The 17,330-nt window shown below is 40.9% G+C and overlaps 1 protein-coding gene across 4 annotated transcripts in view; it reads right to left on the minus strand.

The window, feature by feature from the left end:
- Positions 1 to 8,038: 8,038 nt before the first annotated feature.
- TASP1 (taspase 1) overlaps positions 8,039 to 17,330 on the minus strand; it is a 60,357-nt gene continuing 51,065 nt past the window's right edge. For 2 of the 4 annotated variants that reach the window (XM_035110063.2, XM_035110064.2), the window contains exon 14: positions 8,043 to 12,220. In XM_035110063.2, the coding sequence (XP_034965954.1) occupies positions 12,128 to 12,220 (93 nt within the window). In that variant the 3' untranslated portion in view covers positions 8,043 to 12,127. Of the gene's footprint in view, positions 12,221 to 17,330 lie in introns of all 4 variants that reach the window. The other 2 variants (XM_060272424.1, XM_035110065.2) reach the window with 2 other exon arrangements.

Consider the following 17,330-nt stretch of genomic DNA (forward strand, 5'->3'; position numbering starts at 1 on the left):
GGGTTTAATTAAAATTTGGCTTCTGTATCATGTTTGGAAGCCATTAGCCATCGTTCCTGATTTGGCTTTAGCAGGATGTGCTGGCTAATTGTGGCTTCCCATCTCACATTTACCCACTCATGTGAAGGAACATAGTAGGCATATGTGTGGATATATGAAGCTAATTTATATCTGTTTATTAAGCTGAGATTAGATCATCGTGAAAGGCCAGCGATAATGATAGATGTTTCTTATTTTTAATGCCAGATAAAGGCGCATGTGGTGTTCTAACTCAGGTGCGCAGGGATATCCGAGTGTGACATTTGCTTCTCTGTCTCAGGTATCGTAATGTCTTAGGCTGTAAATATTAACTAAGTTCTGGCTTCAGCTGTCCTTTCTTATTCCAGCAAACTCCCTGGGCACTGGCAACTCAATGCCATGTGAAGCAATTTACCCAGAATAGAGTTTGGTCACATTTTCCCACATCCAGACCAAAAATAGACCCGTCCCAACCGGGAAAGTCACAAAACCTGTTTATTTTGCCTCGCGACCAGAATGTAAAACTGTATCGTCAATTCCATTCCCCACACCTCCACTTTTCAGTTTTAGGCTTGATCAACGTTCCCCCACAGAAATGGGCAATGGGCATTGCCAAATCAAATTTCTATTTCAGACCATTTAGAAGGGTGGTCCATTAATTTAATGTTTGAATCATTGCATTAAAAAAAAAAGTCAGATTACAATAATGAATAGCTCTACTTTAATGAATGGTAGATAAAACAGAAAAGAGAACATAATAAATTGAGGGGGGGGGGCAACAACAACAACAAAGTGTGTTGTTTGTTCAGAATGTAACACTGCTCTTTTTGGAATTTGCTTGGATGGGCCACATGGAGAAGCCTCATCTTTCCGATGTTTATTTTCACTACCAAATATCACCACCACTCCTCTCTCTAAAACAAAGGCCCCTTATAGCAAGAAGTGGCTCACGGTTGGAAATGGGACTTGTATTCCTGAATGGCTAGTGCCTTGCAGAGGTGCAATGTTTATTTTCCATAGGGAGAAAGCTTTCGCCCACCCCCACAGACGCCCACCTGGGCAAGGCACTGTGTAAGCAAAAGGAGCAACAAAGCATGTCCTTCAGCAATTGCGCCCTTGGCAAAAGTTACATGTCAGAACCTGGTGACTCAAAAGCTTTGGCCTGGTGCAGCTTTGAAATGGTTCCTTGCACAGATCTGCTTAACATTCTGGCCATGTGAGAGGTATTATGAAGACATGGTACAGAAAGAAGTTCTACAGAATTCAATGGGGCTTACCCCCAGGTAAGTGGGTATAGGCTTGCTGCCTAACACTGTGCACTCATGCATTCACTTGCATTCCAAGAGTTCTTCCAAATCCCTATCCTTACTTCCTGTCCTACATCTTTGAGAGTTGGAAATCAAGGATTTATACAATGGTGGCTGTGCACTAGTGAAATGTGATCCACTCGCACAAGGCACATATCCTCCAACCTTTCTCCAATAAAAATAGGGACATCTAGGAACCAAATTTTCCTCGGTCCTGTCTACCTACTGCAAGTCCTCTATGCCTTCTTATCCAGAGGGTCCCCCAACCCTCAGGAACCACCTTTTAGGTGAGACAGAGGCTGCAGTGATTAAGAGGGATCAGTGGACATTGGGTGCTCTGTCTCGTACAAGCAGAAGTGCTTTACATTAAAGAAAATCCAGTAGATGGGAGGGGGGAATAGCCAGGGAGATCTGCAATCAAAGGCAAGGAAGGTTAGCTCCTTGCTTTCTCGGTATTACAGCATCATTGTTCTTCCATATTTTTTTAATACACACACACACACACACACACACACACACACACACACACACACACTTTTAATAAGCAGACCTCCATGCATCAAGGACCATCTACACTGAGCTGGCAGGGAAATGATGAATTAAAGTGACCATTAAATTTCCTCTTCAATAGGAGTTCATTTTAAGCTTGTCTTTGCTTATGAATTATTTACAAAGAATGCCGTTTAAACTTTTGCTCTGTATGCTCTCTCATAACCTAAGGCAGATTGCCTAATGCAATTTCTATCCTGTTCTCTTAAAAAAAAATAGTAGCCATCTTAAGCTGACCTTAAGATGGCTACTAATTATTATTGTGGAAGGAAGCAAGAGGGACACCAAATTTCCAGGACAGGCACATATCCCTGTGTGTGTGTGTGTGTGTGTGTGTGTGTGTGTGTGTAATTACATGCCCCTTTCCCTAATGTAATAGGGTGAATTACAACAATTAAAACTCAACATTGAATTGTTTCTGCCCTGTCCCCCTTTCTACAGACACCCATTAAAGTCCTCAGGGTGCATCACTGTATTGACACTTAATTTCATCTGTCCTTTTAGAAGACCATGAAGTTGAACTGGGTCATCGTGGGACAGTCAGTTCATTCAAACCCTCAGCTAACCTCACTATTGATATTTGAAAGTGATAATAAGAAGTTGCCCTAGAAAGGTAAGTCGATACCAACCCAGCACCTGCAGGCACCATGCACCCATGAAGACGGAAAAGTAAGTCTCTAGCCCTCCTAGGATGTCATGGGGTAAAATGTGGAGGTACCTTCTAAGTGATTAATGTGAAATGAGCGTGGTGTGGTTACTTTGTCTATTGTTCCTGGTACTGAAGAATGCTCCATGGTGGTCATAGACACCAATAGGATTAGTCAGAGAGTGTATGTGAAAGAGACCTTCATAATGAGGACCAGCTGGATACAGCTGATTTCCCACTGTAAGCAAACGGTCACTTGGGATGGTAGTCTCTCTCATTTTGGGTTCTGTCCTGCTCCCCATGGCAGCCATTTTGTGTTATGCTGCACTCTGCAGCAGCCATCTTGTGTTATGTGTGCCCCCAGGACTATCGAAATTCAAAACGTGACCATTATCCAAGAAGGCTGGTGATCCTCAAGTTAACCTTTATGGTTGCTGCAAAACAATTAATTTGCAGGTCAACTTGAAAGAAGCATATGGGGTTGACCATGACTTCAGAGAAGAGTAGCATTGTTTCATTACCTTTAAAAGCAAAGGAAGACAGACTGGTGGCACCACCAGACAAGCAAGGAAAGGCTTATTGAGTTGTTAAGGGATAACATGCTTGGGACTTTGAGATTATGCATTGGGTTGCATTCAGTGCTATTTTTCTTGAAAAATAGATGCCAGAACTCACCATATACAGGTCAGCATTATTTGACCTATAGGAGATATTAAATGTTGCACTCTCCATACTTCCTCCGCCAAAATAGTTTTTGTATCATGGCAGGAACTATTAATGTTTTAGATGTTAGCATGCTTAGCATGGAATAGAGAAGATTCACTCAGCATTTACAGAAGTATGAAAAAGTAGCTGGTTTTTAAGCAGCAAGTCAATCCAAAGTAAAGCTAAGAGCCATATCATCTACATACATAGCTGCCAAGTACCCCGTTTTCCCCGGGAAACCCCCGTTTTTACTTACCTTTTCCCGGTGGTCCCCCGTATCACTTCGTCTCCCGTTTTTCTCTGTTATTTTCTCCTGCCAGCAGCCATTTTTTTTCTTTCTGATTTGCTCTTCTATGGGCACCAAAAATGGCCGCCGCCGGCTTCAAATGTCGCATCTACACATGACCGGAAGTGCGTAGACGCGACTTCCGGTGTCGGCGGCGGCCATTTTTGGTGCCCATAGATGGGCGGGGTGACACCGGAAGTTGCGTCTACGCACTTCCGGTCATGCGTAGAAGCTACTTTTGAAGCCGGCGGCGGACATTTTTGGTGCCCATAGAAGGGCAAAGCGACACCGGAAGTTACGTCGACGCAACTTCTGGTGTCACACGGCTGCCGGTCCCGGATTCTGCAGTCCGGGACTTGGAAGGTAAGTCTATATAAAATAGAAATGTGCCGAAGGAGCAGAAGTTTGCACCAGAAGAATGTTCTCAAAGTTTCATTAAAAGTTACCTTTCCTGAATTGGCAAGAATAACTGCTGACATCTAATGAGAAAATGTAGATTATGGGAGTTACTGGAGGGAGTCCCATTCCAAGAAATCAGGGCTGCAATCCTAGGTATCTCTGTGGAGATAGTGCATCTCTAAAAGTTATACTGTGCTGATACAAAATGTATCACAGCCCAAGCATGCTTTGGGGAGCTTATACAGTACTCATTTATCAATATAATGTGCGGTATTTCTCTCAGCAGTGCTTTGGGCTACTATTCTACAAAAAGAAATGACTTGTGTAAATGTGGCATAGGGTTAAGTATTTCCTAGGGTGGCAGTTTCAGGCAACTATGTTATGCACAGCTTGAGGAACCAAACTGGAAAAGAGCTCCAAGAAAGACAACCTCGCTCACCTCTCACACTGCTTTCGATGCCAAAACTGGGTGTTTAAGGATGTGGCTCCATTATACAGCTTTAAACATGAACAAGCCGTCTGCTTGCATTGCCATTAGTCATACCCTACATGGAAATATATACATTTTTCAACACATATGAAAACTTTATGGATTTCCTCAGTATGACTTTTCAGGACTAGTGAAAAGGCTAATGGCCAACTGGCAGTCAGTCATTATTGCTCTTGGCACTTGGCTGGCAGAACAAACCAAAGATGAGATCGCAATGGATGTAGGCTTATAAGACAAGAACTCAATTCACCGTCCAGATTAATATTTTGAATATTGTTATACTGGTGACAATTCTTTCAACATGTATGCAGCTGATTGGGCATGATGAGTTTTGAAAGCTTAAGTCAGGCATCCCCAAACTGCGGCCCTCCAGATGTTTTGGCCTACAACTCCCATGATCCCTAGCTAACAGGACCAGTGGTCAGGGATGATGGGAATTGTAGTCCAAAACATCTGGAGGGCTGAAGTTTGGGGGATGCCTGGCTTAAGTCAAGGATTGTTCTGAACTCCCTGTCATGGTCAGGAATTGCCAACTTGCAGTCATCCATGTTTCTAGACAAAATGTTATTTAAATACAATAAAAACAGTAATTAATGATGCAGAGGTATTAGAAAGCAGGTCAAAATGGCAAACAGAGGGATACTCTCTTCTTCTTCAAGGCTCAACAAGATGTTTCAAAAGGGGCAGGGAGATAGATAACAAGGCTTCAATCAAACACCCATTACCCAAGGATGAGTCTCATTGAATTAAGTGGGATTTAGTTCAGAGAATACACATACAGCAAGTATTGCAGGGTAAATGCTTGACCTGTTGCAGCTGGCTATGACTAGTGATAGAGCAAAAAACAGACACATCTGCAATAGTGGGTCTATTTGCATCCTCAGCAATGCCGTTCCTTAGCAAAGCCTTCCTTCTTTCTGGACAGTAGCAACAGAATGCAAACTAATGGCTGGAACCGAGATACTTTGATGGTGCTCTATGTATCTATATTCTTTCAGGGAGGGTGAATAAGGAGAGGAAGCTTTGTAGAGCTTATTTTTAAACTTTTGAGTTATAAGTTCACTCCAAAATTCAGATACTGTAACTGCCTTGAGAGTCACAGACGTCTGCCTCTATGCAGTTCATTGTTGTTAAATGCAGTTTGAGCAATAACGGTTTTGCCAAGCTTAATGCTTTCCAGGAAAGAATTAGGTAAAAAGTCGGTGTTTCAATTTGGCTAAACTTTGCATGCCACTTTAAGATCTCAACACACTGCAGAAGTTGGAAACTTGTAGTTGTTTTACTGAATTCTGTTAAAACCAAACTGAGTGTGTGTTTTAGAGAGCAAGAGAAAACGGGAACACTGGGTTGAATCCATTGCTAGTCATACCTCAAAGTAGACCCATTAAAATTAATAGACACAACTAATTTCAATGGGATTGACTGAGGAGAACTTAGCTGGATGGATCCCAGTGCATCTCAAATACATCTGAATCCAATAACTCATCCAGTGATTACTTAAGAAATCTAGGTCTTTTTCTTTGCAACTTGCAAGACCGCTCTCAGAAAGAGGACATGGTGTGCTTCAGGGGAAAGCTCAATCAAGCTTAGTCAACCTTGTTTTAAAATATTAGCTTCCCCCTCCCGTTAATTTTTCTTTTGGATGTAACAAGAGCAGAACCATCTGGAATGTAGTTAGCGCTCTGTGATTTGTTTCTTACTTAGTTGTGAGCAAAAATGTTTCAAAATAACTCTCACAAAAAAGGAGTTCAGACTGAATGACCAATATGCTGCAAGGCATCACAATTTGCAGAAGGGTTATTCCCCCATCACCGGTGGGCTAAGCGTATCAACATTGAACTGGTCTCAGGTATGTCCTCTTTAATGGAAAGAAAAGAAGAAAACAGTGTTTATAGTTTTTATTAATTAACAAAATCAAGAATTTCCCCTCTTGTTTTTAAATCACCTGATTGTATCTTTGTGAGCTGGCCTCCCAAGTGTGCATGAAGGCATTATTAGAAAGTGATGACTGCATAATCACATAGTGTTTTATGACTACACTAAGCAATTTCAAAACATAACATCTAAATATCATAAAACCAATGGCAATTTAAGAGATAAACACATATTGGTGGAATCCCTAGCTGCTGTAGATGTCAGTATTATATTGTTCTGTAGTTTATCCAAGGCCTTGTGAAATACTGCTGTCAATTACCGCCCTGAGAAAATACTGTGCTTTTTCAAGGCATAGTAAATGGCTAGCTTTCATTTAAACTGGCTTCCTTTACTATAGTTTCAGCAACTGCAGCTGGTTTCCCTCCCTTTGTGGTAATTTCCCCCACAGTCATTAGACACTGGTCACAGTAAATCTAGAGTACTGCAAACACCGACATTACAATCCTTCAGTGTGGCTCTTCGCCAGTTTTATATTTAATCCTTCCTCCTCTTGTAGACTTTAGAGCCTGTCCTTTTTTCATGCTGAACTCCCGTGTGGCAAGAATCAAAGGAGAGTAAATTCTGGCATTGGAGTAGAAGCCTGGCCTATCAGAAAAAAGTCTGTGTGTGTGGCTGGGGCAGTGGAGATAAAGAATAGATTTGTCCCAGGATTCCAGACCTGTCAATGCAGTCATAAGATTTCATTGACAACAGCCATTAAAATTAACACAGATCGTCTAGTGCAGTGGTTCCCAACCATTTATTTATTTTTTGCCATGCCCCACCTAGCATCTCTAAAATCCTGATGCACCCCCATGACTAATAATAATAAATCTCATTCTCAAATATCCCCCCCTTAAAAATCAAATTGCCCCCCTGTGGGGCGTGTGCCCCACGTTGGGAACCACGGGTCTAGAACTGCTCCTCACTCTAGACAGAGCTCCTGAGAAATGCAAGCTCATCAAACTGCAGGTGATCAAGTTGCAAGTTGATGGTATATTCCAAGACTACAAACCCCAGAAGGCATTATAATTTTAGAGCTAATGCTCCTTGCAGCACAGCATCAAGGAGCAACTCACCAGCTAGGAATACTCTGGACAATTGTAGTCTGTCTTTCTTCTTCCAGTCAAAAGGTGTTGCATACAGCTGAAACAAGCAGGCTAAAAGAGCTGTAAAAAAAATACTCCCAGACCACTTGGAAGTAACTGCATTCTCTTAAAAGGTTCTCCCAAATGAATACAGTAATCTTAAAATGGGCTAAAAATAATATCAGGTGCCCTCAGACACACACCTGCATTTCCCCACAAGTAGCACACACTTATTATGCAAACCTTAGAATCATAGAGTTGGAGGAGACCACAAGGGACATCCAGTCCAACCCCCTGCCAAGCAGGAAACACCATCAAAGCATTCCTGACAGATGGCTGTCAAGCCTCCGCTTAAAGACCTCCAAAGAAGGAGACTCCACCACACTCCTTGGCAGCAAATTCCACTGTCAAACAGCTCTGTCAGGAAGTTCTTCCTAATGTTTAGGTGGAATCTTCTTTCTTGTAGCTTGAATCCATTGCTCCGTGTCCGCTTCTCTGGAGCAGCAGAAAACAACCTTTCACCCTCTTCTATATGACATCCTTTTATATATTTGAACATGGCTATCATATCACCCCTTAACCTTCTCTTCTCCAGGCTAAACCTTGTGGAAGCTCTTGTCTCCCTATCATTCACATGAAAGATTTTCATTCTAAAATTCTCTTAGCATTCTAAAATACTTCCCTTTTATAATATTATATTATAGCTTTCTAAAATACTTCCCTTTTATAATAGGCTACATTATTATTGTAGATGTAATACCATACAGAGCATGGCCAAGCCTTGTTAAGAAAAACCAGTTGGAAATCACGGCTCCAACCTGTCTAGTGCGTGACTAGTCTAATTGCGTGTTTGATTAACATAAATCAACAGTGTACAAGCAATTTGTATTTACATGCACTTCATCTATTGCCCTTCCTTTATAATTTCAACCAACAAGTGTGTAATTTCTCCTTGGACAATATCAGTTACCGCCGAGAGCCAAAATTACATGGTGCCAGGGACCCTAGAATTCAATTATGTTGGAATTCATTTATCTTTGATAATCCTTTCTTGTTCCTAAAATTAAAAGGCACACTCTGGGCCCATTTCTCAAGGGAAACGAGGCCAATGGCAATTTACCCAAGATGCTAGGAACAGTAGTTTAGGTGAGGAACCCTGGCCCATTCATTAAACTTTAGTTCACGCCACACCCTCATTTGACATCCTAACAGTGGCAGTGAAATGAGCACTTTCAAGGCTTTGTCAGCAAGCATTTAGTGTTCAAATCTCATCGTGCTAATAATTAATTTTTATTTCTCAGAATGCTACACAGACCAAGCTTTTCAATCTGGATCACTTACTGGCTTACATAAAACTAAAATCCCAGGATAAAGTAAAGAGAGAGAAGGGGTCCTCGAAGCCAAAGGATAAACAATAACAAGACTCGGCACATTTAAAAAAAGGTAATCAAGGTATATGACATCTGGACGGTTAAGTCCAGTCAAAGGCAACTATGGAGTTACGCTCATCTCGCTTTCAGGCTGAGGGAGCTGGCGTTTGTCCACAGACAGCTTTCTGGGTCATGTGGCCAGCATGACTAAACCGCTTCTGATGCAACGGGACACTATGACGGAAACCAGAGTGCACAGAAACATTGTTTACCTTTAAAAATACGTATATATTTCACTCTATGTTATATTGTAGATATAATGAAAGAAAACCAAATAATATTAAACAAATATCTACCATGAGTCATTCCTTGATTAATATTGTTAGTTTTGCCTCTCTGTATCTTTATCAGTGTACAATATATGGAGTACAATATAGTACCTTATATTCTGGATCTTCTAACTGTTCATGCTTGACATAAAACTAAACCTTGCTAACACTAGGTGAACTTTGCGCTATCTTCATCCATTCTCTATGTATTGAATGCAATACTTACATGGTACCAGGGATTTTTTTCAGCTGGAACTCACCAGTACTCAGTTCTGGCACCTCTCAGGTGGGCATCATTGCCATTCTAAGAAAACGAGGGAAGCGTTCATGGTGTGTTCCGGCACCTCTTTTTCTATAACTACATGGAACTTACTAGAAACCCATCGGATCACCTGCCACCGAATGTGCTTTGTAGACACTCAGATGGTAGTGCTCAGACAGAAAGCATGTACCGGTAGATTGATCAGTGGTTGCTCAGTGGAATTGAAGCCACTGGTCATTGAAACGTGGCATTACACAAAGCTACATAATCAGTTCTCTTCAAGCCTATCTTGAGACAAACCCACATGCAAGATTATTTTGTAAATAAATATGGAGAGTGGTGGAGATTTCTGGGAGAAATGCTCTAATTGGTCCTAAAGTGTAAAGGGGGAAATTGCACCTAATTGCACTTGGATGTAATTCAAGCATCACGCCACAGGAACGGCTTTGACTGGCTGGCTACACCAGGTGAGGGTAGTCAAACCCTTGGTGAGTTAGGGACTTACCCTGCATATAAAGACTGGGTGAATAAGACTGGCCCTGTGCGGGTTGGTACTGGCTGAGGAACAGAGAGCAAAGGGTAAACTGACAATTCTTACAATGGAGGGAAGCAAGCAGTAGTTTGGATCTCTTCTAATAGCCTCATGAGGTTATCGCAAGAATGAACAAAATATGGTGCTTTGTGTATTAAAAAGTTTAACAATGGAACCAATTCCCTTCTTTCACAGGTTTGATGTGACCAATTTACGATCTCTGCTGCCGGGCATCAGACTACTATGAATAAATAGTATCTGGAATCATGAGTGAGAAACAGATTGTGCTTCCTTTGTCTAGAAGCAGAAATGTTGGGGGTAAAAATTGTGAGCCTGCAAACAAGAATGTGGGTTTCCCCTACCCCCCTGCTGCAGGGTGAGCTTCCCAAACATTTGCTTTTCATTGTCTATGCAATCTGGTTCCAAGCTGAAACATGACTATCATTCCCTCTCCTTGCACCTTAGGCAGGCTGCTCACTTTGAATTTCATTTTTTATAGTGCATTGTTTTTAAATGGCGTTCCACTTCTCCTTTCATCAGGCTCCAGTGACCAACACACAAAAGCCACCAATTAGCACTGTAACACAGCCCTGATTTGAAGAAGGGAAGTTAGCTGTGTGATTGACAGAAGGTTTAGCAAATCAGTGCTGTGAAAAAATGGCATCTTTTCAGACCAGACAAAAATGGTTCTCCCTATGCCTGTTCTGGGTGAGAAGATAAATGTGTGGCATTGCTGCATTGAGCCCATTTCCAGGTAGGCTTAGTGCTAAAGTTTCGTGCATCGATTCTAGACACACCCAAATGCAGCTATTGTGGCAACAACTTGTAGGCTCCTGTGATGAAGTTTAGCAAACCAGCAGACATCATGTTCAAATACGTAACTGAAAGAATAAAAGATCAACAGATATTTCTTACCACTGAGATTTCATGCTTTACATATCAAATAGAATGAAACTGATTAAAACCAATTTTTAATAATGTTTCATTTGTGAAGTTAAACAGAGTGATGGCACAACAATTTGCCAAGGAAAGTTGGTTGTGGGATTAAGAATATGTTGGATGATGCCAAGTAATTATTTCTAAAGGCTGCATATAACATCTTTCAACACAATATAAAAAATCTCCAAGAAAATTCCCTTAGTCTATTTTGACAGCTCATCAAGTACTCAATAAGATTGTTCTATAGCCATTACATCCCTGTAAACATGCAAACAATTAAACAGCTGAAGATCCTGAAACAATAAGATCATATCTAAGAATCAGGTATATAAAATGATGCAATATCATGAATTTTGGCTGTATAAATTCTTCAAAAGGCCACTTGTAACTCTATATTCATAACATGTAAATATAATTGCAGACATTTATATACCTTTACTACAAATTTGGAATTTAAAGAACTGACGAAGAAAGGTAGAATTAGGGTCCTCTTCATCATCAATTTAATACACTTTACATTATTTATCCAGTAATATCATGTTTATTTCTACACCATTCTCTTAAAAATATATTTAAACCAAGGAATAATATTGACTCTTCCAATAAACTTTGTTCTTATTTACATTCCAATATTCCATTATACACAAAGTAACAACTTTATGACTGTACCTTATCTTTACAGAGCCTTTCATAACATATAACTGCTTGAAGTATGCAATACTTAAGCCAAAAAAGTACCATCAACTGAATAGGTATGAACAAAAAGTCAGGCCATAGCCCCCTCCAAATTATTTCACTGAAACCAATCACTGTTTATATATATTATATGCGAAAAGAACATGTTTAAGATACCACTGGACCCATTGAAACTATTAAATAATGTAAAGAGCATTTGGTCACTTCTGTATTCCAAGCAGCTCAGAAGCCTCGAGCTTCACAATGTGAAACAACAACATTTGCTACTACCGCACAAATTTTAACCATTTTCCCTTGGAATTTTCTTATAGGCTAACCAATTAACACATAAAAATGTTCCGTAACATTAAATTATCCATACATTATTTTCATTTGCACAACTGGGAACAGAGTTTCTATTCCACTGGGAGACAAATTCTCATATACATTCAAACAAAGAATATAAAGCTACAGCAGCACTTGTTTCAAGTTAGGGTGCACGTGGTTGCAATAAGGAGTATAAAATGAGAGTAAAATCCTCAACATCTGTTAAAACACCAAGGAGCTTAATATACATAATGGATTTGTGCTCTGCTTGCTGACCAGACAAGGAGCGGTTCAGCTTGCTGAGCTCTCCAGCCGACAGACTCCTCCTTCAATAGCCACTGACTGCCCCGCCACAGCTCCAGGGGGAAGTCTTGAAATGTGGGTCTGCAGAGAAATTGGTGAGAAATCAGGGAACAAGAGAGAAATTGGTGAGACTTCAGGTAGATTTTTTAAAAAACCACTAGACAAAAGAAAAGACAAAATAAAAATAGATAACAGAATTATAATTCATTAACATGAAGCCTCAGATAGTGGTACCTTGGGTTACAAATGCTCTGGACTACAAACACTTCGGTTTATGAACTCCACTAACCCAGAAGTAGTTGCTCCGGGTTGCAAACTCTGCCCCAGGATGAGAACGGAAATCGCGTGGTGGCAGCGGGAGGCCCCATTAGCGAAAGCGCGCCTCAGTTAAGAACGGTTTCAGGTTAAGAACGGACCTCCAGAATGAATTAAGTTCGTAACCTGAGGTACCACTGTAACCGAAAAATAACATCTCCAAGATACGTGATTATTAAATAAGGTACATAAACTGATTTATGCTTTAGTAAATGCTTAATTTGTACTGGAAAATATAATCCTATTTTAACACTCATCATTACAATGGCACAGTGTGTGTGTGTGTGCACAGATGTGCACATGCACCATGGGAATAAGTTTATTAAATGTACTTTAATATGCTAACTGTGCTTTGCTATTTTAGCACAAGTCAGTCACCCTTTACACTTTTTTCATGCTATGATACACTTATGTGAAGTACTAAACAATTCGATCCCTCTTCTCGCACACATACTAGGATGCTTTGTTTAAAATCAGCAGACATGAAGGTTCAGGAGGTGGGATATCAGCAATAGTGCATTACTAATATATACTTTTGCACAAAGGGAATATTTTTTAAATGGATTATTCAGCACTAATGTTTCAAAGGATGTCTTCCTATGAATGCACTCATGAATGAATCAAGACAGTTTTTGAGAAGGCTTGTTGTGAGTTCTAAGAGCTGCTGGCATATATCAAACTATCCACCTAACACTGTATACAAGTGGCAGCCAATGTGATGTCAACACCCATTACAACACCCATTATCCCTAACCATTGGCCATGCAGAATGGGGTTGATGGGATCCAACATCTAGAGAAGGCCATCTTGGTTACCCCGGCATAGACTAATCTTTACAATCAGACATTCCACTTAATATTGGAAAGGAATCTAATAATGTCTCAACACAATGAACATTTGGAGAATATATTACTCAGTTCCTGGAAAACTGCAGTTTTCTTCAGTAGCATTTTTCTGGCTTCCACTGTGCTGAAAACAGGGGACTTGGAGAGAGGTAAAAATATGGGCATAAAATACATCAATGGGCTTTAGATTTATGGTCTGCTAATGGGTGAGTAAGAAGGAAAGTCACTCCAGATAATCAGATACAAATTATATACTGGTACCAGGGAAGAAGTTATGGAAATAGGTCTGGATTGATTACTACGTTACACAGGTTTGGCTCTGCCTTCAAGAAAAGTCTGCTGAACTGAAGACAGGTCTGTGCTCAGCATATTTTCTCCTCAACAGATCCCTAGCTAGTCACGCAGTTTGCTCCTGGCCAAATTCACACTATGACTATTACATCTGCACTCTTAATGTGATTAGAGTTGCTGCCACGGGCATTGTGTGTATGTGTCTTTTAAGGGACTGAATCGAGTGAAAGATTATGAGTCATGGAGGTGGGGAAAGTGCCTGTATGAATTCAACAGTGCTTAGTTTATTTTTTGGTTGCTATTTTCTTAACATCGCTGTAGTACTTTCTGAATCCTTATAATATGACTTTTGTTGTAATTTTTCTGTTTATCTTTTTATTTTTTTAAAAATATTGTTTTATAGATTGTTAACTGTTTTACTGAAGATTTGTTGACTATTCTGTATGATTTGTGTTGCATTTGTGAAGTTTTATTATGTTATTGCTATTTATTGCTTGTATGCCGCTTTGTGATTCATGTGAATGAAAAGCAGCATAGAAATATAATCAATCAATCAATCAAGTCTAGAACCCAAGTTCAAATTTCCACTCATCCATGAAGTTCATACACACGGAAAATTGTTGTGAGAATTGGGGGGGGGCAGTGGGGAGAGAGAAAAGAACCATGTATGAGCTCCTTGGAAGAAAGTAATATGTTGTACAAATGTTTTCATTTTATAAAACAAGTTGATAGAATTGCAAGAAACTGTGTTGAAATGAAAAATCCATTTTGCTTGCTTTAAAGCTTCAATAAAACAAGTAACTGGTATGTATAAAGGCAGTCATGATCATTTTAACAGTGTAAATGGGTCACAGAATATACCCCAAATCTTGAAATCAAAGGAACACATGTCTCTCCCCTGTCCCCCCGTCCCCCACCAAAAAAGGACATAGGAACCTTTTAATTTTTAGATAAGTATTAGCTAATTTACGGACACCATAAATAGTTTGAAACAATATGTTCATACAGAAAGCAAGCTATAAGAAAGGAATACTGCATGAACACATTACACAGTGGTACATGCATATTTCAGCAGTTCTGCTGCCATATGGCAGAAATGCAGAAACACCCCCCCCCCAATTATGTACATTCACTTACATTTGTTTACTACACACAGGCACTGGGCTTCAGTAATATATTTATAGCACAAGAACAAAACATTCTTGTATAAACTAACGCCAGTATGTTGCTGAGAGCTGGCACAGAGTTCTCAGAATGGAGAAAAGATTATACTTTCTTATATTGTAGCGATCAGAAATGAATCACATTTATTTTCCTTTGGACCAAAATTGAAATCTACCATTATTAGAAAATTGGGGGGGGGGGGTTGTACATTTGGCAATAAAATATAGAAGCCAGGCCTAGGGGATGATTCAGGCTTCGCGGCACAAATTCAAAGTGTAAGGAATAGGTTTAAAATTGGCAGTTGGATTTGGAGTGTCTTCACTGACTGCGTATTCAAAATTTAGACTTCATACTAGACTAACTAAAAACATAAATCATCTTAGACTCAATTATATTCCAACTCTGACTGTATCGAAATTTCCTAACATCTCTGGAGAACATGCAGTTGCAAAAGTGCTACCTTAGATACCAGCCAATTAGCTATAGGTGGCAGGTATTACTATGTCAAGAAGCTGTTCTATTCCACAGCATGATAAAACTACTCTCTTTTTTCAGAACACTTGCTCTGCATATTAAAAGAAGAAATGCCTCAAACCCATTGGCTTCTGACGTTTTTAGATTTTCAACAAGCACCAAGGTATTTTTTGAGGAGGGAGAAGGAAAAGGGCACAGGTACCAGTTCGACTCTTCTCATGCTCTTACTTTAGGGTTGCTATAAGCCCAAACCACACCATCGCTAGGTTGGCAGAGTCGTGGTAACCGCAAGATGCTAAAAAAAATCCTAAAAGGGCCAATTCATTTCCCCTCCCCAACTCTCCCACCATAGAGCCCTATAATAACTTGCCTGGAATACTGAGTAAGAGATTTTAAAAACTGATAACTGGGTGGGAAGGAGAGCGAGAGTAGAGTGCTGGAAGAGGGAGGTGGATATATTTAATATTTACATTGATGTCAATGGAGAGCTCTCTCCCCTCTCCGGGGAATAATTTTTTTAAAAAAGTAGGCCTATTGTTTTTCCATTTCCATTACAACCAGGAAATGATAGCTATATGCCATCTATATAAAAATGGAAGAGAAAAAACCACCTCAGTCTGCTTCACACATAATATATATATTCAGGAGCGGGTGGCACTGTGGTCTACCACTGAGCCTCTTGGGCTTGCCGATCAGAAGTTTGGTGGTTCAAATTTGCGCAACGGGGTGAGCTCCCAGCTTCTGCCAACCTAGCAGCTCAAAAGCACACCAGTGCAAGTAGATAAATAGGTATCACTGTGGCGGGAAGGTAAACGGCGTTTCCGTGCGCTCTGGTTTCTGTCACGGTGTCCTGTTGCTCCAGAAGTGATTTAGTCCTGCTGGCCACATGACCCGGAAAGCTGTCTGTGGACGAATGCCAGCTCCCTCAGCCTGAAGCGTGATGAGCGCTGCACCCCACAGTTGCCTTTGAAGAGGCATGCCCCTTACAAGAAACCCAGCCCAATGAGAAGTAAGTCTATTTAGAGTTCTCACAATGCTTGACTATTGGGAAGAGGGAGAGAAAAGTAGTGATGGGAATATGTGGAACGGAGAGGATGGAAACCTGAACAGTAGCAGTCTACACTGCAACAACTTTGAGGAAGCACCCCAACTGTACTTCCTTAAAATTCTGTTTTAGAAATCTCTGATATTTCCACACAAACAAGAGGGCTACAGTTTAAACACACATAAATGCTATAGTCCTACGTAAACAAGCTTGGAAGCACTACGGCAACAAGTGGCGCTTACTGCTCAGCAGATCAGACTGAACGTGTTAAAGCAAGGGTAGGCAAACTAAGGCCCGGGGGCCGGATCCAGCCCAATCGCCTTCTAAATCTAGCCCGTGGACGGTCCAGGAATCAGCGTGTTTTTACATGAGTAGAATGTGTCCTTTTATTTAAAATGCATCTCTGGGTTATTTGTGGGGCATAGGAATTTGTTCATTTCCCCCCCAAAAATATTGTCTGGCCCCCCACAAGGTCTGAGGGACAGTGGACCGGCCCCTTGCTGAAAAAGTTTGCTGACCCCTGTGTTAAAGCTTAGGTGAAGCTGAGTGAGGTCCACCATCAAGCATAGAAAAAGGTACAGTGAGGGATTGCATTTCTGCTATTGGCAACCGTGTAGAGCAGGGGTGTCAAACTCAAATTCATCGGGGGCCGCATCAGCAGTTTGGTCACCCTCAAAGGGCCGGTTGTGTCTGTAGGACTATGTGTCCACTCTTTATTATCATAAATTATTGTCACTGCATTCAATTATAACTGTTTTTTGTAATAATGTAAGCTCATTCCCGCCCCCACGCGGATCACATTCCTGCGTCATGGCGCGTGTGGGAGGGGATGTAAACGAGGGAAATTTGAACAAAAGGTGGGGATCGACGGCTTCCGGGGGGGGGGGGCTCAACTAATCCTTCGGCAGGAAGGAGAAAGCCACTGCTGGGATTAAAAACCTGCAGATGGAAAGAGGGCTTCCCTCTCCCGCCCTGCGCACACCCAAACCCCGCTAAGCAGGATGCCACACGCTGCAACCCACCCCATGCTTTGGAGAGGGGCAGGAACATGCGGTGC

Source organism: Zootoca vivipara, chromosome 3 (genome assembly GCF_963506605.1).
Source record: "Zootoca vivipara chromosome 3, rZooViv1.1, whole genome shotgun sequence".
NCBI classification, from domain to species: Eukaryota; Metazoa; Chordata; class Lepidosauria; order Squamata; family Lacertidae; genus Zootoca; species Zootoca vivipara.